The 23,406-nt window shown below is 44.6% G+C and overlaps 1 protein-coding gene across 1 annotated transcript in view; it reads right to left on the bottom strand.

Moving 5' to 3' along the window:
- Nucleotides 1-1,664: 1,664 nt before the first annotated feature.
- Nucleotides 1,665-23,406, bottom strand: part of LOC147632341 (uncharacterized) — a 46,371-nt gene continuing 24,629 nt past the window's right edge. Inside the window, exons 2-10 of the mRNA XM_086807161.1 lie at nucleotides 22,766-22,994; nucleotides 22,525-22,685; nucleotides 22,291-22,436; nucleotides 22,105-22,167; nucleotides 21,902-21,994; nucleotides 3,656-3,817; nucleotides 3,439-3,566; nucleotides 3,173-3,312; nucleotides 1,665-2,193 (exon numbers count right to left, since the gene is read on the bottom strand). Coding sequence (XP_086663287.1) covers nucleotides 1,865-2,193; nucleotides 3,173-3,312; nucleotides 3,439-3,566; nucleotides 3,656-3,817; nucleotides 21,902-21,994; nucleotides 22,105-22,167; nucleotides 22,291-22,436; nucleotides 22,525-22,685; nucleotides 22,766-22,994 — 1,451 coding nt within the window. The 3' untranslated portion in view covers nucleotides 1,665-1,864. The remainder of the gene's footprint in view (nucleotides 2,194-3,172; nucleotides 3,313-3,438; nucleotides 3,567-3,655; nucleotides 3,818-21,901; nucleotides 21,995-22,104; nucleotides 22,168-22,290; nucleotides 22,437-22,524; nucleotides 22,686-22,765; nucleotides 22,995-23,406) is intronic.

The following is a 23,406-nucleotide window of genomic DNA, read 5'->3' as shown; positions in this document are numbered from 1 at the left end:
CACCTTCACCTCTCACAACTCATGAACGGCACTTGCATTACTCACCAGGTCTTTGCACTTCACAAGCACATCTTGCATACATGGCATTCATAATAGCTAGCACCAACACCGAGCCTCATCTCATCTCACCAAGATAGTAGAGGGCATCAAACACAAAAAGTGTGGCCAAGGAGCCTCTCAAATCGGTCGTGGATATCAAAACCAATTTGAGAGCCTCCTTGGCCACATTTTTTGTATTATAAGCCCTCCAAGAGCATGGCCTTAAAGCATAATAATGCTTAAGGCATGATGTGTCATTTAGCATGATGATAATGGGCAAGCATAAAGGGATTGTTTAGCATAAATATCTCTGCATCTTAATGTTGTCAAAGATGATGAGCATGAGCAAGAAAAAAAGATTATCCTTTTAAAAAACTGAGGCAGTAACCAAATTTTTTTTAACGTTGGTTTTACTTCCCTGGGCGCAGTGCACACTAGACGAAGGAGGCCGTTTATGCTAGAGAATACTAGAGAACCTTAGAATACCTAGGACAATATAGATAGCAAAGGAAAGGAAATTAAAGCGAGATTTAATACAAATGCTTCAAGAAAGAAGGATAGCTTGAAAAACAAGATAGGAATCAAACTAAGTAGAAATTAGGATTGCCTAGAAAATCAAGCTAAGAGCAGAAATAAGGATAGCCCAGAAAGATCAAGTATAGGTATAGACTACTAAAGACATACAAGAAAAGAATGATTAAATAGAGATGCATGTTAGTGTATTAAAGGAAGAAGATGGTGTATGTTCATTTGGAGTACAGGTGGAACTATCCATGTTTAGAATAAGGAAGAATGATCCGGAGGTGTATGTTCATGTATTTGAAGCTTGGGCTCAACTTTACAGGTTGCAAGAAGAAGATAAGATGTTTCTATTCTTTTTAGGCACTATTACTATTGGAGATACCATTTTGTATGTTTAATTGAGGTTGATATCAGTTTCCTTTCTTTGACCATCTTGGAGTACTTGGGGTTCATTGATAAGCCATGTGTGTCCACAACTTCATGATGGGAATTGTGCGCTTCGCCTTTCATGACCGTGTACTTCCGAACGAAGCAGTCTTGGAACTCTGTGAGCAAGTCAATTAGGTCTTTCTCCTCTACAAGAGTCAAACTAGATTTTGATCTTCACAATCAGGTCCAAGGTTAAGCTCCCTGACTTCAAGATTTCTTGTTTAGTTTTGAGCCTCCTTACATCAAACTTTCAGGTTAGTATAAAAGTACAAAAGCATCAGCTTTGGTGCATAGCTACTATAGAAATAGAGCTATTTGTTGCCATTGAAGAAGTGTGCAATGAAATAGCCAATGGCTGATTCGTGGATCATCAACAAGGAGGCTTCTAGGCGCATGACCGGTATTCCTTCATAAAGCCTTGGCATCGTGGTGGTAGTGGGCAATGATACGAAGTGTCCGATCAAAGGTACAGTTACTATTTCACTCATAAGGTGTTGCAAAAAGTCTTTTTAAATGTCAAGATATGAAGAGAAACTCTCTTTTTGTCTTGGCTTTAAATGATCATAGACACGGTTTATGGATCGTCAGTGGATGAGAAGGGAATGTGTATGATAGCTAGACATGAGGTGCAGTACTCAAAAATTTGAGACCACAATGTGCACACAAAAATACACTGCCAAAAAAGGTGTAAGATATCAATTAAGCTAAAAATATTTATCTGTGGTTGCCAAGGTAAACCAATAATCTAATCATGAATATTCCTTTTTTCCTTTACAGTAGTGGTGCCAAACTATTTGATATCTGTACAACGAGCTGGAGTGAAGGATGCCTGAAATATTCATCTGTTTGTGTTTGGCACCGTGCACATTTGGGTTTAAAAACCAAAAAAACGTGACTTACTCACACCTTCATTTTCATCAGCTTGTACCATATATGCAGTTGTTTGAATTTCATCGGCTGATCTGTCTTCTCTGTGCTCAGTGGGCAATATCATGACTCTCTCTGCATTCTTTGCAAACCAATCAGCAAACTTTGGAGATGCTGCCAATTCTTGCATGGCCTTTTTTGTATGTTGCTGTGTAAAATCAGTCCATTCAGTTTGGTTCATCTTCTTCTTGGTTGGCGTCTTATGAAAAGTTGAGTAGTACTGCTCTGTGAATTTACTGTTTGAGGCCATGCTGGGTGGAGTGCCTTGTGATTTCTCTGCAAACATATTTAAGAAAAGGTAAAAAGTCCTGCCCCAATGCATGAACAAGCTTTTCATAGCATATTTGGAGTAAGTAAAATCCATAGTGAAGATAAGTAAAATCCATAGTGAAGATAAGTACACACAGGGTTTGCGCTATTGTGTGGAGGTTATGATCACCGTAAACTGTACATTAGTGTATGGACAATTGGTAGTCTCTCCTTTGTCCTGATGACACTAATGAGGTGCTGATTCAACATTGTTTCAGGCTGTACTGTAGGTTGCCTCAGAAGCCATAGTAGACAGCCTGTTAAACTCCTGCTGCATCCAGCACCTGATGGGTTTTAACAGCACCTCTACGCTGATTAAATTCATGCTTTCCATCACAAAAGTACAAGAATCGCAGTGAGGGGACATGGCTAGCTATGGTGGTGGGGGATACCTCGGTGAACTTCAAAAGACCGTAGGCCACTAGATGTCTTGCGCTGAAATGTCTTTGATTATGAACCCCATAGATTGATAAGACAAGGCAGCCTTGGGACAAAACTTGTGTCCTACCCTAACCGACTAATGTTGTATCTCAAGGGTGACTTGTAGCCAGGTGCAGAGTTAAGGGTAATGGCACAGTTTCCCTGCTGTCAAGTGGATGTACTACCAAGCATCACCCAATCTATGCAGAAAATCTTTAATCTCTACCCAGCCATCAGGGACCAAGACTAAATAGTTTACTTTGATTGAAAGAAGTCATCATTCTTGACAGTCCAACAAAGTGGTCATGAAGGATACCCACTGCCGCATCAAGTTCTATGGGTATAACTCATAGCCCACCATTGCCCAGGAGTAAACTAGATAAGAAAGTGCTTTCCCCTTCCTCTTTAGAAGATACATGTAACTCTCAACAAAGCACAACAAAGGCCATGAACGGCATCACACTACATGAAGTCTACTTGCATAAAAAACCTTCCAAAGAAAACATCAGGACTTTGTGATGCTTACTGGGAGCTCGATATGATGTTCCAATTTGGGATCTCAAGAACACAGTGTCATGTTTTGATAGAAACTCTGCCTTTGAAAACCGCTGAGGATCAGTTCGATGATTCTTACTTCGAAAGTTATAGTAATTAGAATTGGCATGCCTGCACCCAAATACAAAACCATCAATGCTCTGCATTCAAACACTGTAATCCAGCATCTCAAAAGGAGACTTCAGCACTGAGGCAGCCAACAATAGCTAACATATAATACAGCATGTTCAAACTTACTCTTGCCAGAATGACAATATAGCATCCCATGTGTTCACCAAATCTTGTAAATGTAACTTCCTGATGGTCCAAGTTAGAGATAGCCCAACGAGCAAAGCCAACATGGCGAGTATGGGGTCATGGGAGCTCTGAATCATTAAAAAAAGTTCCCAGTTACATCTTCCAGATTCCTTGTAATGCTATCACATTCTGTGTTAGAAAAGCTCTGATGCTTTACCTGGAGGATCATGACAAACCCAACAATGCGAATAGCCCATTTTACAAACTGAGCCGTCCCAATGTCAACCGTGCCATCTTCCGAAAGTACCATCTTACGCACTCCCCAATATCCCAGCCATGCTCCCATGAGTGCAATACCAACAATCAGGAATATTGCTACCTATCATAAAACTTGAAAAGTGAGAACAAATACTGCCGATTCAAAACAAATATTCACAGAACCACTCCAAGTGCAAATCAATGCTTCCCTGCTCTCTTGTACTTTACCTTGAAACCTCTCCCGTCGCTTACCAAGTGTCAGATGCATCCTGCACTTGGATGCCATGACTGCACAGACAAGTGCAAGACCCAGCCATGCATTTTCATTGTGGCCAAGGGTGGTCAATCAAATCATGCGAGTCCTTAACCGCCAAGGATGGTCAATCAAGCCATGCAAGTCCCACACCATCAAGTTGTGCCATCTTGTCCATATGTAATCATGTACAATCAGCCTAGACACTAGACCGGAAGGTCAAGGTTTAGGTCTAGAAGTTAGGTTGTGTGTGAACCCATCTAGTCCTATGGTACTAGCAACAACCATAGGAAAAGGGGCCAAGTGTACCAAAAAGGGGCGCCCATGTGCACCCCTTCATGAAGGCCAATGGTCTAGGGTCGGCCCCTTCATTGCACAGGCGCCCAGTCAGCCAGATCAATCCCGATTTAAGGGGCATCTGGGCTCATAACTAGAAGATCTCTCATACCCAGCCATAGGCAGCCAAAGGGCAGCAGACACAGGCTAACGCACGGCCAAGGAGGGGTTCAGAACAGTCAGAAGAGCACACCAGCATCCAGTCCAGCACGCACAATCCCAGAAAGCTGTCACAATGGAACGTCAAGCGCTTCCAGCCAGAGAATTTTCAGGTGGCGTTTGAGCTTGATCAAACCATCAAAATGAAGAAAGGCGCCAAGTTCCGGCAATAAGGCAGAGTCGTCAGGATCCACCATAGCCTAGGCTTCTAGAGCTCCTGGCTCCGAGCCAGCAGAGACCACACCCGCATTGACCCCAAACCAAAAGGCACAGGCAGGGGTAGCACGGGGCAGATTGTCCGCATATGAGTTGCAAAAATATCCGCAAGAGAGTAAATGATTTTTCTGCCATCGTGCAATTGGACAGAGCAAGCAAGCATGCCCCAAATGTCAGCCACCTAACCATGGCCCCACCGCCTCCACAACCGTAGTTCTTGCTCATGTTGGTCCAATAGAGTCCCCACAACCAGACCTAGCTGTCAATACTATCCTTAATAGGGTGCTGAAAGATAAGCAGGAGGGGACATCGCTCAAGACCAGGGGACCTTAGTGAGGGTAGACCAATTACTCAAGTGTCTTGGTACTCTCTTGTTTGACTGTACCAAGCAAGAAACCAATTACCCAAAGAAAGAAGAAGACCACTGCAACATGGGGCCATCAAGTCATCGGAGGGTCCCAAACAGCTTCATCGTCCACCCAATTGGACCACACTCCCATGGATACCAACACCAAGGGATCATTGCCAGCTTCATCGTCCACCCAATTGGACCACACTCCCATGGATACCAACACCAAGGGATCATTGCCGATAGTTCATCTCATTGGAAGTTCACAAGAAGGCAACCCCGCAAAAGACCCTCCAAGAGTTGACGTGAGCTTCTACAAAAAGGACTCGACATTGTTGATGGCTTGTCCGGACTGCACCCACTTGCAATATGTAACTACTAACAATGTACATGGGGCCCGGACACTTATTAGACCCATGGTCCAGTGCCTGGACAGCTAGTCTAGAAGGTCCAGGTTTAGGTCTAGAGTTAGGTTGTGTGTGAACCCATATAGTTGTTGAAGAATGCAAGATCACACCACCTCTCATCACATGGAATAAAGATGCGGACTAGCTTTGAAGACATGTCAAGGATCATGTTATATCATGTGCAGCATGTAGGATAAATCACAATTGGTGGAAATATGTGATCGTATGTTACAAGAATTGTTCACTGAATGTCACAGTATTGCAAACACCATTATCTTGCATTCCAACCATTGAAATTGAATGATGTGAAAAGGTCAAATGTTTATCATTATGTGTTCTACAACTTGACCGTTGGGATTGAACAGATCACTTTCTGATCTGGAGATATCTTAGCTCCTACTTTGCAGCATCATTATGCAGGAATTCATGGACTGCACCTACCTACCTACATTGCGGAGCAAAAAGAAAACATTAGATCGACTTGAGGTCTTCAACGAAGTTGTTCCTTAGATCAAGGCATTGACATTAACATTAATCCCAGATTTAAATTCTTTATCGGTTCTTCATTACAGCAGTGTTTACTGCATCATTTGTTTAATTCATATTGCAACCATTTGAGCTCAACTCTTATGTTGTGTTATCTCTAGTAATCCAAATCTAATCCTCCTCAAATTTTCTCATGGTATCAGAGCATACCTATGTTCGAGGCTAATGAGAATTACTCCAATCCTAATGAGATACAATAATGAGTGCTAAAGCACGTCATAAGGGTGACCTACTGAACTTTGAACTTGGATTGATTTATCCTTACAAGAAGGAGATCTTATTATATAGATGTTCGTACAATCTACCAGGCATCCTAACAATCCTAGGGCACTGAGCAACGTCAGTGGGTGGGCTTCCATCTCCCAGCCGTTGCTCCCCCCAAAATCCCGGCTGGAGGAGGTATCCATGACAAGGTTGCCTAGAAAACTGCAGGTGAGTAAACCTTGCCTAACTCACTGACCAAACATAATTTGGATAATCCCAACGGTGAGAGTCTAGTGCTACTGTGTGACTATGGCAGGGTATCAGAGCTCGGGCCCGTGTGGTCCTGGGTGGCCCTAGCCTCCCTTGATCGAGGTGCTCGAATTGAGGGAGGGTGTTACAAGTGGCAATTCGCGTAGCTACTCTCGGGTTGTCACATGACTGCAAGTTGTGGTGGATTATCCCATATGCGAGAGCATGGGAAGTCGAAGAGCCATATATAGGGTGTGGTGGCACCTTGTCATAGATATCTCCTCCGGCCGGGTGTTTGGGAGAGCAATGGCTAGGAGATGGGAGCCCAGCCACCATTGTGCTCAGTGCCCCAGGGTGGTGTGCATGCTGTTGCTGCGTGACTCTGACAACCTACACCTAGGGCCAAACCTTGTGTTGGGTGATTCCACTTGTGTAGTAAGCTTTCATCTCTTTGTGAGAGTGTCAAAGCCTTGTGACTTTTGAGTGTTTCATCACTCCCTTTCATCTAAATGAGCATCAAGATGGCTCCCTACATAACATCCCAAATATCTGATCGGGGTGCCGCTGGGTATCCCCTGAAAAAGACTCAATTGGACGCCAACCATAATGAGGATCCAACCCAAAACCACACAACTTGTGCCAGTTGATCTCAATGCCTGAGGCCAAACAAAAGTCCTCGATTGCCTGCACAAATCTCTGAAGATTCCCCTCCTCTCGTGAGAGTTAGGCAGCTGTATCATCCATAAAATTTTGAGACTAGAAGGCCTCTTGAGATCTGATGAGGAGATGAAGACCATATAGCCATGTCCCCTAGGCGAACAAAAAACTATTCATCACCTCTACAACGAAGAGGAAGAGGAAGGAAGCGAGAGGACACCCATACAAACTGATCTGGTGATCGGAAATCTGTCCCCTATGGCCCACTCAATAAGGACCTGGCTATGGGCGTTGGAATAAAGTGCAGAGAGTCCAAGCGAAACAAAAGTCCTTCATTGCCTGCACAAATCTCTCGAGATTCCCATCCTCTCCTGAGAGGTAGGCAGCTGTATCATCCGCAAACTCTTGAGTCTAGAAGGTCCTCCTAAGATATAATGAGGAGACGAAGATGCTATAGCCCTGTCCCCTTGGCGGACAAAAAACTATTCATCACCTCTACAACAAAGAGTGACGGGAGAATTAGGGTTAGGTTCATTCATGGGAGACATACAAAGAGAAGCAAGGGAGAGAGAGAGAGAGAGAGTTGTGGGGATAAGTCAACTCATAATGGCATGAGTGTGTGACTCCCCTATCACACATGTATATTGCACTAGTACACATAGTGCACTTAGTACATTAAAAGTACTAAGTGTACTATGTACTATAACTTATGGGCTTGTACACACTATAAGGGTGGGCATAACGCCTTTACCCCAACAACCTCCCACTTAAAGGCAAAGTGCCCTTAAGTAAAGGAAAAGAAAAATCAGCATGTACATGATAGTATACAAGGCCATATCAAGGCTGAAACTGGCCTCATCCAATGCCCATCAAGTGTCTGCAATGAGCAAACCGCTCCGGAGGCAAACTCTTCGTCAACAGATCAGCCGGGTTGTCATCCGTATGAATCTTAACAAGCTGAATTTGCTTGTTCTCTATCACCTCTCTGATGAAGTGATACTTCACATCCACATGCTTCGTCTTTGCATGAAAGACACGGTTCTTTGCCAACTGGATGGCACTCTGACTGTCACAATGCAACAATGGAATATCCCCTGTATAACCCAAATCAACCACTAACCGAGATAGCCATAATGCCTCCTTGCAAGCCTCTGTGGCTGCAATATACTCGGCCTCTGTAGTAGATAAGGCAATGCACTTCTGCATCCTGGATATCCATGACACAGCACCTCCTGTGAATGTAAATACATAACCGGTAGTAGACTTCCGGTTATCTGGATGACCGGCATAATCCGAATCCGTGTAACCATGCACTAATGCATCCTGTTTGCCAAAGCAAATGCACAAATCCTGTGTGCCCTTCAGGTATCTCATGACACCTTTCACTGCTTCCCAATGCTTCTTGCCAGGGTTGGCCATGTATCTAGAAACCACTCCCACTGCAAATGCAATGTCCGGCCTAGTAGCAACCATGGCATACATGAGACTGCCACAAGCTGAAGCATATGGAATCTTGGCCATATCAGTCCTGTCTCTATCTGACTGTGGGCTGTCCATAGCACTGAGTTTCACATATGGAGGCAAAGGAGTACTAGTCTTCTTCCCCCCGTCCATATTGAACCTCTGCAAGACTTTGCCAATGTATTCCTTCTGAGACAAATACAACACATGCTGATTTCTGTCCCGAAGTATCCGCATACCCAAGATGTGATTTGCATCACCCAAATCCTTCATATCAAAGGTTTGATGCAGCCTCTGCTTCAAGGCATCCATCTCTTTACGAGATTTCCCGGCAATCAACATATCATCAACATACAAAATGAGAATCAATAGACTGCCATCCAAAGCTTTCTTGGTGTACAAGCAGTGATCTATGTCACTTCTCCTAAATTTCTGTGATTTCATGAATGTATCAAATTTATGATACCATTCTCTTGGTGCCTGTTTGAGCCCATAAAGACTCTTTTTCAGCTTGCATACAAGCTTCTCCTTTCCATTTACTGCATAACCCTCTGGTTGCTACATATATATCTCCTCATGGAGATCACCGTGAAGAAAAGCAGTCTTCACATCCATCTGAATCAAGTCCAGATCATCATGCGCAACCAAAGCCAACACAGCTCTAAGTGTGGTCATTTTGACCACTGGAGAGAAGATCTCATCAAAGTCCACACCATATTCCTGCTTGAAGCCCTTAGCCACTAACCTGGCTTTGTATCTTGGCTTTGCATCTGGTGCAACTTTGAGCCTGTAAACCCACTTGCATGGCAAAACCTTCTTGCCTGCAGGCAAATGCACCAACTTCCAAGTGCCATTTTTATGCAGAGAATCCATCTCTGACTTCATGGCACGCTCCCATAGAGCCTTATCTACCCTCTGTAAAGCCTCTTTATAACATGAGGGCTCCCCACAGTCAGTAAGCATCAAGTAATCAACCCCTGGAACAAACCTGTCAGGGGCTCTGGAGGGTCTTGTGGACCTCCGTACCCAATGACCATCATTTGCAGGTTGCTGTCCAGCCTGCATATCACCCATTGGTGGCTCCTGTTCCATGCCATAAGGCTGAAAAATCATGCCCGGTATCTCCTCCAACTGTGGTATATCCATAGGGATATCTTCTGCCATCTCTGGCTGTCCATTTGGACCATTTTCAGCACCATTTAAGGGCTGGTTTTCCTGCTGTAATGGCTGATTTACAGCCCTTTGTTGTTGTCCATGATGTCCATCATCATCAAAGATGACTCTGCCAGGCTCCTGTTGCCTTGCAGGCTCCTTATACATGCATGTTTCATCAAAAATGACATCATTGCTGCGTATGATCTTTCTATTCATGGGATCCCAAAGTCTATACCCCATTTCACCTCTATCACCATATCCTAGGAATATGCATTTGTGAGACTTAGGATCAAGTTTGGTGCGCATTTCCCTGCGTATGTGCACGTACGCAACGCAACCAAACACTCTCAAGTGCTTGTATGACGGAGGCTTCCTGTCCATACTTCTTCTGGCACTTTCCCACCAAGCCTCGTGTTAGGTGACCTGTTTATAAGGTGAACGGCTGTCATAACAGCTTCAGCCCAAAAACCATGAGGTAATGCAGCATGTGACAACATAGAACGGACCTTCTCCTGTATGGTCCTGTTCATTCTCTCTGCTGTCCCGTTTTGTGGAGGATCATTAAGGAGTAGAGAGCTCCCTCTTGATGCCTTTAGCATCACAAAAGTCCTGAAACTGTTTGGACGTATACTCTCCACCATTGTCGGAACGCAAAGCTTTCAGTGTTTTGCCAGTTTGATTCTCAACAAGAGCAACAAACTTCTGAAACACTGAGAATGTATCACTCTTCAAACGAAGAGGATAAACCCACACCTTGCGTGTGGCATCATCAATAAAAGACACAAAATATTTTGCCCCTCCCAAAGAAAGCTGAGGCATTTCACATACATCTGTATGCACAAGCTCTAACTGAGCATCTTTCTGTCCAAGAGCTTTCTTGTGGGGGCACTGTAGTTGCCTACCATAAATACAATGCTCACAAAACTGAAAACTTGAAAACTTTAGAGAAGGCAAGTAACCCAAACGAGACAATTGCTCCATTCCCTTGACACTCATGTGTCCCAACCGGCTATGCCACATAGAAATTTCCGGCAGCTCGGTTGCATTTACATTAGCATGGTGACAAACACCTGCATGCATGAAATAAAGAGTGTCCACCTTAGAGCCTCTGGCAACAACCAGTGAGCCCTTACTAATCTTCCACTTTCCACTACCAAATGTGGTAACATAATCAGCATCATCAAGCTGTCCAGTAGAAAGCAGATTCTTCTTGATCTCAAGCACATGCCTAACACCACTCCTTCATTGCCAGCAGTGTACCTGACAAACAAGTCTCTGCAACCTGTGACATGAAAGGAGGCACCTGAATCAATGATCCATGAGTGCATACCATGACCACCTGTAAGAAGTGAATGGGCATCAAGTGAAGACGTAAATAGGACCTCATCCTCACTGCCACCTGCATGTGACACATTGATTTCTTCAATCTTGACTCCACTTTTGCCCTTTGGCTTTACATCTTTGGCTTCATCCTTCTCTTTGTCTTTGCCTTTTCCCTTTTCCTTTTGATCATTTTTCCATTTGTAGCATTGCTTTTTTAGGGTTTAGGGCTAATTGATGATATTGGATGCAGGCTATTATCAAACATGCTTCCAAAGGGGAATAGACTACCCACCTCAAGAGACATAGCGAGGCGCTATGTGACATCTCTTGGAGGATTGGATTATGATCGCATACATGCATGCGTCAATGATTGCATTCTCTTTCGTGGGACGCATAAGAAGGCTAGACATTGTCCCACTTGTGGTGAAGCAAGGTATAGAACAGATGTGAAGAGTTTTGATGTACCTCGTAAAGTCTTGCGACACTTTCCTATAATTCCTCGCATCAAACACATGTTCAAGCATACACAACCACAACATCCAATGTGACTAGTACACATATATCATAGAAGTCCCATAAACAGATGTACTGTCAGCCATCAGTACCTTCAGGTGAGACGAAAACTGCACCAAGCGACCTCTAGATGCCATCTGAGCCTGTCTGTATCAAGGGAGTGGAGGTGCTAGCCCCCTCTTGAGCATCAGGCAATGCTCCAGACCCATGCTCTGCTGAACCTGAATGAGCCGTAACAAGAGTCGGCTCCAACTCAAAGGCATCAAGATAAAGCTGCAAAACCTGAGGTGAATCTGTTAAGTCACCTTCCTCCATTCACTTCGCATCCATCGGTGAATAGTTCTTGAACTTCACAAGACAGCGACGGGAAACTTTACCTCGTACCTTTCTTTCCTTATGTGCCAGTATCTGCTCTGGAATAAGAACCTCATCAAGTTCCTCAACTTCCGGCTGAGCCTCATCTGATACATCCTCGAGCACATCCCCACGGAAAAGGTCTAAGGAGACTCACATGAAATGCATTGTGAATCCTCCAGTGATCTGGTAGCTTCAAGCGATAGGCCACCTCACCAATCTTTTCCAATACCTGAAACATAATAGCGCATGCTCGACTTAGGGAATAAGCGCTCTTTACCCTTCATCTTCTTGTCCTTTTCAAATCGCAAAAGAACCCAATCACCCAATGCAAACTCTAATGCACGTCTGTGACGGTCTACTACTTTCTTTTGCTTTTACTGGAGTGCCAACTTAACTCTCCGATAAGCTTCATCCATACTCTCCACATACTGATCAGCCTCAAAGATTTTATCCTTTGTGTGCAACATGGGTGGTACCTTCTTCCCCCCTTCCACAATCTCAAAAGGCGCCTTGCCCGTCGAGGTATGAATGGTGTTGTTATATGCAAACTCCACTAAAGGAAGATACTTTTTCCCATTGTTGCTTGTGCTCTGACACATAACACTTAAGAAGATCTAACACTGTAGAGTTAGCCTCTTCCGATTGACCATCTGTTTGTGGATGAAATGAAGATGAAAACTTGAGAGTTGTACCCATGTTGTCAAACAACCCTCTCCAGAATAAACTCGTCATCCGTGGATCACGGTCACTAATGATAGACGAAGGCAAGCCATGATACTTGAAGATGTTCGCCATGAACAACTTCACCATATGATCAACTTTGATCGTCTTACGCACAAGAATGAAATGAGCCTACTTACTGAACCTGCATATGATAGTCCAAATGCCATCATTCCCCGTTTGTGTACGTGGAAGATCAAATATAAAATCCATGGCAATGCTCTCCCAAGGTCTATCGGTAAAGGCTGTAGTAACCCTGGTATCTTTTGACGGTTAAACTTCACCTTCTGACATACGATGCATTGCCTAACAAAAGCATCAACATCTCTTCTCAAGGTTGGCCAATAAAAGAAAGTCTCCACTGCTTTTACCGTGGCGTCAATACCTCTATGACCTGCATACGGTGGAGCATGACTTTCAATCATTACCTTGAGTCGCAATTGCCTGGTAACACACAGTCTACCATGCATCAACAAAAACCCATCTCTGAGAGTATAATGATCATGCCGCTGACCCTCAGACATCTGATCATACAACCTGCCAAAGTCCTCATCATGGGCATACTGCTCTTTCATTTCATCAAGCTCATGATGATAAGCAAGTGAAACTGCTGAGACCTGTGGCTTGCGTGACAAAGCATCTGCCACAACATTCTTTTTGCCTTCCACATGTACAATCTGGAAGTGGAACATAGACAAAAAGTTTGCCCATTGCATATGCTTCTCTGAAAGCTTAGTTTGCGTGAGGAAATAACGCAAGGTCTGATGATCTGTCTGCACAGTGAAATCAGCCCCAAGCAAATAGTGTTTCCATGTAGAAAGAGCATGAATTATAGCAACATCTCTTTCTCATAAACCTGTAAATGCTTCTCGGCATCCTGCAATATTCGACTCTCATACGCTATTACATGTCCTTCCTGCATGAGAACTGTCCCAATGCTGTTTCCACATGCATCACACTAGACAACAAAAGCCTTTCGGAGGTCCGGTAATACCAATACTGGATCCGAAGTAAGCTTTTCTTTAAGCTTTTTAAAGGCTGTAATTCCTGATCAGCCCATCTAAACGGAGTTGCCTTCTTTGTTAAGGCATGAAGGGACGAAGCAATTTCAGCAAAATACCATATGTACCGCCTATAATAGAAACACAATCCCAAAAAGCTGCGTACATCATGCACGGTCCTCAAATCTGGCCAATTAAGAATTGCTTCCACCTTCGATGGATCCATACGGACTCCATGCTTAGACACAATATGCCCCAAGAAGTGTATCTCTTGCAAGAAGAACTCACTCTTCTTGCCATTAATAACCAGCCTATGATTCCGGAGTTTTGCAAATACAATGGCCAAATGCCTTCTATGCTCCTCCTCAGTGTGTGAATGCACAATCATATCATCAAAGAATGTGCCCACAAACGCTCTATGAGGCCGGAAAATCCTGTCCATCATTCTGTTAAATGTGGCAGGTGCATTTGTCAAACCAAAAGGCATAACCAAGAGCTCATATAACCCAAACATGGTTCGAAATGCTGTCTTATGCACATCCTCGGGTCTAATACGTATCTGATGATACCCGCTTTTCAAGTCAATCCGACTAAAGACTGTGGAGCCCTGTAAGCGGTCCAAAATGTCATCCATCCTCGGAATGGGGAATCGATTCTTGATGGTATTCTTGTTCAGTGCCCTGTAATCAATACACATGCGCCAAGAACCATCTTTCTTTTGCACTAAGAGTACAGGTGAGCAAAAGGGTGATGAGCTAGGCTGTATCAACCCTTTATTCAACAGCTCCTGTACCTGACTCATAATTTCTTCTTGTTGGGCTGCACTAACACGGTACGACGGTCTGATTGGTGGAGTACTACCCGGAATTAGATCAATGGCATAATCTTCTTGCCTCTCCGGAGGAAGTTCTCCTAGCAATGACTCGGAAAAACAATCTTGGAACCCACATAAGAAATCAGTCCTGTCCTTATCTAACGTAGACAAATTAGACTGAGACTCATCATCTTTTGCATCCTTTACATAAATCAAATACGCGGAAAGATGCTTTTTCATTACTAATGAAATTGCTGAAGCTGATACAATAGGAACAGATTCCCCTTTTAACTTTACATCCAAAACATGTTCTTTCCCTCTATGAGCCAAAGTGATCTTCCTATTGTATATATCCACCACCGCATGTACTCGGTGGCACCATGGCATTCCCAACAAAACATCACATCCATCAAGTGGCATGATGAAAAACTCTTCGCTGTCCACATAACCCTGCAAATGAAGCCGGAGCTTCCCAATAATAGGAGTGACGGGTTCTGCATACCCAGGACAAGCCATGTTAGCCTCATATAAAGGCCCCATCTCCTCTGCACGGATCCCCAATCGGCCAACCAAATCCGATGAAATAAAGTTGGCTCTAGCACACGTGTCAAAGAAAATCAAGGCATTTTGATCTCTCACTTTACTCCATGCCCTGCACAACTCAGTCTCTTCACCACCTGGCTGTTCCCCAACAAGATCAGGAACTAACCCTGCAGAAGGTTTTGGTTTCTTTGACTTCGGCTCTCCTTTGGTGTCAGAGCCCTTTTGGGACTTTCTCTTAGGACAATTAAGAGACATATGTCCTTCCTCTGTACAGTAAAAACATTTCCGAGCATCCATCAAATCCCGTCTCTCCTCAGGAGTTCTCTTGGGCATTGGTAAATTCTTATACCGCTTCTCTGTAGACCCTTTTGCATCACGCGAAGCATGCCCTGACTTTTCAGATTTCTTGCTTGAGTTCTTACTACCTTTAAATCCAGATGAGACTCCAGTGAGTAACGCATTTGCTGTCATAGCATTCTCTATCATCTGTGACATATTTGTTACTCGAGTCTTTATACAATAGTCACGCACTTCCTTGGGCAGCCCACAACAATACTTCTCCACCTGCTCCGACAAAGGCACTGCACGATAAGAAGTAATTGGGAGTAAAGCTTCCCAAAACTTCTTATTATAATCGTCAAGATTTTCACACTTTGATGCATCCACCTCAAAAGTAGATGTGAGCCATACGGAAGAGAACACCTGTTTAAACTGTACCCAAGTAGATGGTGCTATGCCCTGCAAAAGAAGAGTAGGCCACCACTGCAATGCATTGCCCTGGAGAAAAGTCGCAGCTTTTCTCACCTTAGAGGACTCCTTGTAATTACCACCAGAAAAAGCAGCATCAAACTGCTGTAAAAAGGTAAGTGCCTTTAGTTTATCTTTGGCTCCACTGAATGTATCAAATTTCACAGCAGCTCCCTCTTCCTTATAATCCTTCGCTTTACCCATAGGCGTTAGATTATCATAAGGAAGTGGCTTCACAAGATTGCTACCCCCAACATTCATGCCCATCATAGGGTCAACATTACCAATTCCCACACCTGGCATGCCATACATTCCAGCCATGTTTCCAAACATACCATTAGGCATACCGGGCTGCATGCCCCCATACATATTTCCTTGCATTCCAGGTTGCATGCCCCCAAACATGTTTCCTTGCATTCCGGACTGCATACCACCATACATATTCCCTTGCATCCCAGGCTGAAAATTAGCTCCAAAAGTCCTTGGCATACCCATGCCTCCCTGAGGATAATCCCCAGTCATGGACTGGAACAACCACCAAAATAACCTGGATGCATAGACTGCTGAGGAATAGATGGCTGTCCGAAAAAGGAACTCTGTGAGTTGGCACCAAAAGTATGTTGCATGTTCGGAAACTGTCCAAAAGATGGATCCTGTGGGAAGGCACCACTATGACCCTGAGGTAGGTTCTTAGAACGCACCTTCTTCTTCTTCTTTTCAGGATCAGAACGGGATCTCATAAATTCAGCAAACTTCTCACTTTGTGTGAGCTGCATAAACACATCCGTTACACCGGCCAAACGATTTTTAAACTGAGCATCATCTTCCTCGTTACTAGGCATATCTTCTGGCTGTGTTACATTCTCATATTGTTCATCATCTACAGCCTATTCTCCTGCAAGAATATCCTCAGATTCATTTCTCTCAGGAGAGGTCTCTTGCTATTCCTCTTCATTATAAAAATATTCATCTTCTGTATCAGACATGCTGCTGAATTTTTCAGCAATGACTTCCCTCAAGTCAACCACGAGCTCACCCCCTTAAGAAAGTTGATGATGGGTCCCGGCAACGGAACCTTGAAACCGGCCTCTGGTAGAAACCAAAGTGCGGTAGACTAGCAGTCACCATTCCACTTGTAGTCCAAATAAATAACAAAATTAATTGGAGCTAGAATGCCCCAAAACTGAAATGAAATCGACACCTATTGGCCCCAAAGCTTGGCGCCCCTTTCGGTATTTCTTTATTCAAATCCAATGAGATGTAAAGCTGAATACAAAAAACCAGCCAGGAGAATAAACCTGTATGTCCAATCTAGCAGCCCTCAAGACCTCTTAGCACAGAGGGTTCACACACACAGATCTGTGTCCCACAAAAGCAACACACTGTGCTTCCCTCTGATCAACCAAGACAATTCAGCAGGGCAGCCTTGAGCACACATCTGGCATATTCCATGAACATGGTTTCACAACTCAGTACAAACATACATCCACTGTCCGGTCTCTGTTTCCACCCTTTCAAACTGCCATACCCCTCCTCTCACAAGGGGCCAGATAACAGCAGACATAAGCCAGTGGAAAGATAGAAAGATGGACAAGTTCAGAGCTTACCAATTCAATGCGTGGTTCTGCACCCGTGGGACTGATCGTACCAGTCTGTACTTGACAAAGACTGTCTGTACTTTCCTCCTTGCAACCACCTGACTGATGCACCAACTATGCTCTGATAAAGCACCGCCTGCAACTGGAAATGCGCCGCCTACTACTGTTCAGGACTGAACAGAACTGAAACCGGATCTACCTATCCATACAGGTCAGTAAAACCCTACTGTACCTGTCCGTACAATCTCTGCGCCTGCAGCTGCTGCGTGTATGATGCACCTCCGCCTGTACCAGCTGTACAGGTCTGCACTGTACCCGACTGTACCAGCTGGACAAAGGTTTCCTTGTCGCCTGTACCTGTCCGTACAGGTCTACAGCCGCCTGTACCGTACAGGTCAGCACCTGCACAGCAGCCGCCTGCTGTCTATTCCTGTCAGCGCCACCTGAACCTGTACCTGCAGTCGTACAGCCACGTGGTCTGTACGGCTTGTTCTGTACGGAAACCAGCAATCCACTATGTAGCCAGTCGACAGTCTTTTTCTGTCAATGAGCAGCTCTTGCCAACAATAGTTGGCTCAGGCATCATTGACACTGGTCGGGCTCAGTGGGTGACCATCAGGATTGGCAAGGATTGTGTGGGCTTTTTAAATGTGTATGCTCCGAACATTGCTCCCGGCAGAGCTGCCTTCTCGAGTGCAATTCACTAGTCCCTTCCTCACACGGCCTTTTGGTGTATGGGTGAAGACTTTAACATGATAGAATCAATAGAGGATAGACTCAGAGGAGGCATGGCTGCAGTCTCTGGCTCGGAGTACTCTGCATGGGAGTGGCTGATCTTGGCTCTTAGGGGCCCGGACCCTTGGCACTTACCAGAGTTTGGACGCAACCCCGTCAGTTTGTGCTTCTCAAGGTCTGATAGGAGGAGCACTAGCCGCAATCTATCTAAACTTGATAGATTCTATGTGGATGAGTGGGCTTGCGATCGTGGGGCATGATCGGTATTTTGGCAAGCACTACTTTCTTAGATCACGCTCTGGTTATATTGTCTCTAGAGGATCCCTGGAGGCAAGACAAACACTTGAGTACTCGAATCCCTAACAGCCTCATCCAAGACTCTACATACCAACAAGATAGAGCAGATATGGGAGGGGATGGATTTTCTCTCAGGATCTGCTGCAAGCACCTTGGATGCAGGCCTACGTGAGATTAGCAGTTTACTACAAGAGGCAGCACAGAGCAGATTGGTTGGATTCCGTGAGCAGGAAAGGAGCATTCACCGAGGCCTTGCTTCTCTTCAACGACTTCAAGAGAGCTCCCACAGATAGCCTGTGGATTGAGGGTCAGTTGGTTGCCATCTGTACAAAGCTCAGATCTATAGAGGAGCAGAGGGTGGACTACAAATACCATGCCAGACCTTCCTTCTAGACCCAAGCGGGGGATAGGGTCACTGGGGATTTCTTTGAGATTGCAAGCTCCCACAAGCAAAGAGATGGTATCCGCAAGTTGCGAGGCCAAATGATTCTATTGTTTCTGACCCTCCCCCCATGCAACAGCCAGATGGGTCCCCCCTTACGAACAAGGACAAACTTGACGGGACAAATTATGCTCATTAGAAGCTTAACAGGCGGGTCTAGTTCATCCATAAAGGTCTCTGGGACATTTTTTAGGGCATTGAAAAGATCCGTGATTCCAAGGCACACTCCACGCTTATGCAGACTATCTCGAAGGAGGTCTCACCGACCCTGCAAACCTTTGGTGGCTCGTTCGAAATCTAGTCCAAATTGGCGGATCTCTATGCTCGGGAGTCCTCGATGTGGGCCGTTACTTTGGAAGGGCAACTGTACAGTCTGGTATTTCCTGCAAGGAGTTCCATGCAATCATTCTTAATGAAGGCCAAGGTCATCCATGATTAGTTGCTAGCGATGGGTGCTTCTTTGTTTTTTGCTCAATTGGCTGCTCTAATCCTCACAAAGCTCCCTACTGAGTATGATGATGTTTCTCGAGCTTTGCGGTGCCAGGTCACAAAGAGCCATCTCGACTTTGATGATCTCAACTCCCTTGTCTTGGAAGAGGAATCAATTCTCACCTCCCAAGATAAGCTCAAGTTTGAAAGAATGTGCACAAGCGGAAGCAATGAACATGAAAGATTACAAGCAAGATCTGAGCTTTATTAGCTTGAGGTTACAGAGTACAAGAGCCAGCAAATAGGGCAAGAATGATATATATGAATGAATAAGGGAGCAACTCTTATATACTAGTACATGAAGCAGTCGGCTATAGGAAAACACGCCGACAGCTCCACGACAGCATAAAAGGGAGTTGGGTTAAAACCCAGATTCCCTCAGACCTTGATAGCTTGAAGAAGACACAATTGTGGTGCCTGATAGTTAAGAGTCTTTGAGGAGGAGGTAGGATATCCCCTAGGTACAAGGTTTTACTAGATTCTGGAAAGGATGGGTATAATGTTGGAGCTAGCAGATATTTATCTTGACGATTTCAAGTTTCCAATTCCATGAGGAGTTGGAGGATTGAAGGATGGTTTATGTTCTTCGAAGACCTGAGAAGGTTCTGTTTTTGTAACCTTGTTCCCACCGTCATATGTTGGAGGAAAAACAGCTTCAATTGAGCTCGTTCCTAGATACGTGGCTATGTGGATTTTGACACACATGTATAAACCTGATTTCGGAGATAGTTGATGCACGTAGTTGGATTCTCCTTCATTTATTTCCAAGAGTGGAAATGTCCTAAGTGGGGAGGAATGATATGTACCTAGCACTGGTTAGGGACTAATCCAGTAGGGTTGGGGGAGCCCTGGGATTAGGAAAAGCAAGCGGATTCAGGTTCAGATTTAATAAATCCAAGGTTATTGGCTATTTATGATTGGACTATTATTTATAGCGACAATAAGCACTATATAAGTGAGTCTTGGGTTACCATTGATTCATTGTGGTCTAGACATGGACCAAAAGACTTACTCCTGCCATGGACGTGGCGGATCATGGGTAGTCTTGCCAAGGGTCCCTGTGGGCAGGAATTGGGTATGGAATGCCAAGGCTGACTAGCATGGACTCATGGGAATGGAGCCTTGGCCCTTGGCTCAGGGAAGGTTTACAGACGTGAACCTACGGTTGCGTGGTGAGCTTGCGTGCACCCCTTTTATTTGGTTTCTCTAACCTTGTTTATGCATGTGTATTAGGTGATCCTTGGGAGGAGCCTCTCACAGTTGGGTACAAGGAATTTCCTAATCTTGATAGGATAGGCAATTTGATTGGCTACAACAATTGTCTTTGTGATGCTGATTTCTCGGGATTTGGATTGAGGTCCTCACGACTCTAGTTCAAGTTGGTATTTCTTTAGTTCCACTGAGATAGTTGTAGGAACAGTGGCTGTAGATTTAGTTAGTTCCTTTGGAGAACCAAATTAAGTGAAAAGAGAGGACACAGGAAGACTCAACAAGTTGCTCGTATTAGCCTGCTTTGTCCTAATCCTAGGGCTCCCCTAACCCTATCGGATTAGGGTACTAATCCTGAGGATTAGCACTAGGTACGTAACATACTTCCCCCTCTCAGACGTTTCCACTCTTGGAAACAAAATCTGCCTAAGAAAGAAAATTGGGAAACCTATGTTGTAAACTAGCGGCTAAGGTTATTATTCATAAATCCATGTGTACTTGCTATTTTATTAGGAGAAAACAGGCTAATACAGGCGGCCAGGGCCTCTATGGGGCAGACTAGCATGTATATGTGGGAGTCAAACCTTAGCCCCTGGCTCGGTTCAAAGCATTGAACCTATGGTTGGGAGGTGAGCTAGCCCGCACGCCTCTTAGGGGATTTGTTCTTATCACTCGTGTTTTGTGTTTAGGAGATCCGTAGGGTTGTAACATTGTCAATGCTCCACAGCCATGACAAGTGGCCAGTCTACCCATAGTAGCCCACCACAGCCACCATGACCAGTCAAATAGAGGAAAAGAGTGACCCTGCATAATCGGTACTTAATCCACAGCTGTCCACAATACTCGCCAAATCATGCTCTCATAAGTCGTCCAGCAGGACTGCTTTGGTGCACCATCAAAACTGAATCTGCACGTGGAGTCGTTCAAAAAAAGATAGCTGGGGAGGTCACGTCTATTGAAGGGTCACACATTCCCCTTTCTTAGCTTGAAGGATGGGAGGGCATCGCTCACAGCCAGACTAAACAACCCTAACTCAGAATACAGACTCCCAAGCCATACCTGCCATGTATGAAATGCAGTTAGAGAACCTGAGTAAGGCTCTGTGTGTATTCAGTGTCCTCAAAGAAGCAATCAATACCTCTAACAAACCTTTGATGAGTACTTCAACTCCACACTGTGATCATCTATTTTCCTTCACCATGGATAGGCAACATCCCTGGCAGTACCCCTAAACATATCAAATCTTGTAATTCCCCGACGGACCTATAAGCTGCTGTGAAAAGCTGTACATGTGGAGTATTGTAACATGTGCTTTCCTCTTGTTTTTGCAGAGCACACAAGCCACATTCAGAATAACATGTTTCTCATCAAATGATGAAGATGATGGAAGTCCGAAGGGGAATACCATGGAGGTTGAAAGCTTACAGGGTTGTATGCTTCATTGTTGATGCCAAATTCTTTAGAAAGGGATGAAACCAACCCTGTGAAGTAATGCAAAATCACTGTTCCCATGCCCACCTGCAAAATCACATGTTTGCAGAACTATCATCACCACAAGAAAAGATATTACATAAAAACCTTAAATATGAAATCACCTTTACATATAAGAGCACGAAAAGCTATTTTACCACTGAGCCATACAAGACAATGTAAAGAGTACTCTTTCGCCCTGTAGGGAGCAACTTCATGGCCTGAGTCACATGAAGCCAAGCATCAGAAAACGTGTGCATAGCAGCTGAGTTTGCACATGGGCAGCAGCTGATACTGCATGCCCACATACAGACATCTCACTTGTACTAAGGAACAGTGTTCACCTGAAATAGAAGTACTAAAACGATCAAAAAAATGCCAAGCATCATTGCACTGCTGTAATAGAAAGGCACCCAGCTGCTCATGACAGGAGCTACTAGCAGCAGGAACAGACCAAAACCCAGAAAACCCAGTCGAAATGGCCAAAATTCTGCATCATCAGTGGCATAAATGACAAATAAGAAGTTGTCTTGACGCTTATCGTGACATGAACTTTACAGACAAAGTTAAAGGCATACCTTCATCAACAGAGACTGTCAAGGGCATATCTGTGATTGAGTCTCGTATCCTTATATCAAGAAATCTTGTCTCAAAGGGAGACATCAATCCATTCCAGGACCCCTTTTCCAGTGCCTGCCAACTTTCCTTCAAGCATTGCCCCAGCTCCAACGACTCATTTCTGGGAACAAAACACGAAGGGTAGTTTCAGCACAAGGTGAAGGCCCAGAAAAAATAACAAGTTATGCCAACAATCCTTACCCATGGAAGCACACATCAGCTTTTTGAGGGGTCTGCAGAGCATTCCGTGCTGTTGCCTCAACCTTGACTCGAAAAGAATTTGCATATTTCCCTATGTTTCTAAGTCTAGAAACACCTGGGATTCGCAGACGGATGCAAGATATCAATTCACCATGCTTTACTCCTGGTGAAGTCTCAATAAATAAGCCAGAGGAACGCTGCACAGTTATAGATGCTCCAATTGTAACATCTGAACAACCATGCACATACAGCAAAGTAAGTGTGAGCATCTTCCTCTTCTCCTAAGTACTAAAATCTCAATTTAATCTCTCTCTCTCTCTCTCTCTCTCTCTCTCTCTCTGTGCCCAGTTCGCCTCTGCCCGCCAGTTCGCCTTAGGTCTGGCCCGCATTCCATTTCGCCTCTCTGCTCCAGTTCGCCATTCCGCCTCTCTGCCCAGTTCGCCCAGTTCGCCTCTGCCCGCCAGTTCGCCTTAGGTCTGGCCCGCATTCCATTTCGCCTCTCTGCTCCAGTTCGCCATGCATTCCATTTCGCCTCTCTGCCCGCAAGTTCGCCATTCCGCCTCTCTGCCCAGTTCGCCTCTGCCCGCCAGTTCGCCTTAGGTCTGGCCCGCATTCCATTTCGCCTCTCTGCTCCAGTTCGC

This window comes from Cibotium barometz, chromosome 13 (assembly GCF_041138505.1).
Source record: "Cibotium barometz isolate CiBa-2024 chromosome 13, ASM4113850v1, whole genome shotgun sequence".
NCBI lineage: Eukaryota > Viridiplantae > Streptophyta > Polypodiopsida > Cyatheales > Cibotiaceae > Cibotium > Cibotium barometz.
This window is presented reverse-complemented; position numbering and strand designations above follow the sequence as displayed.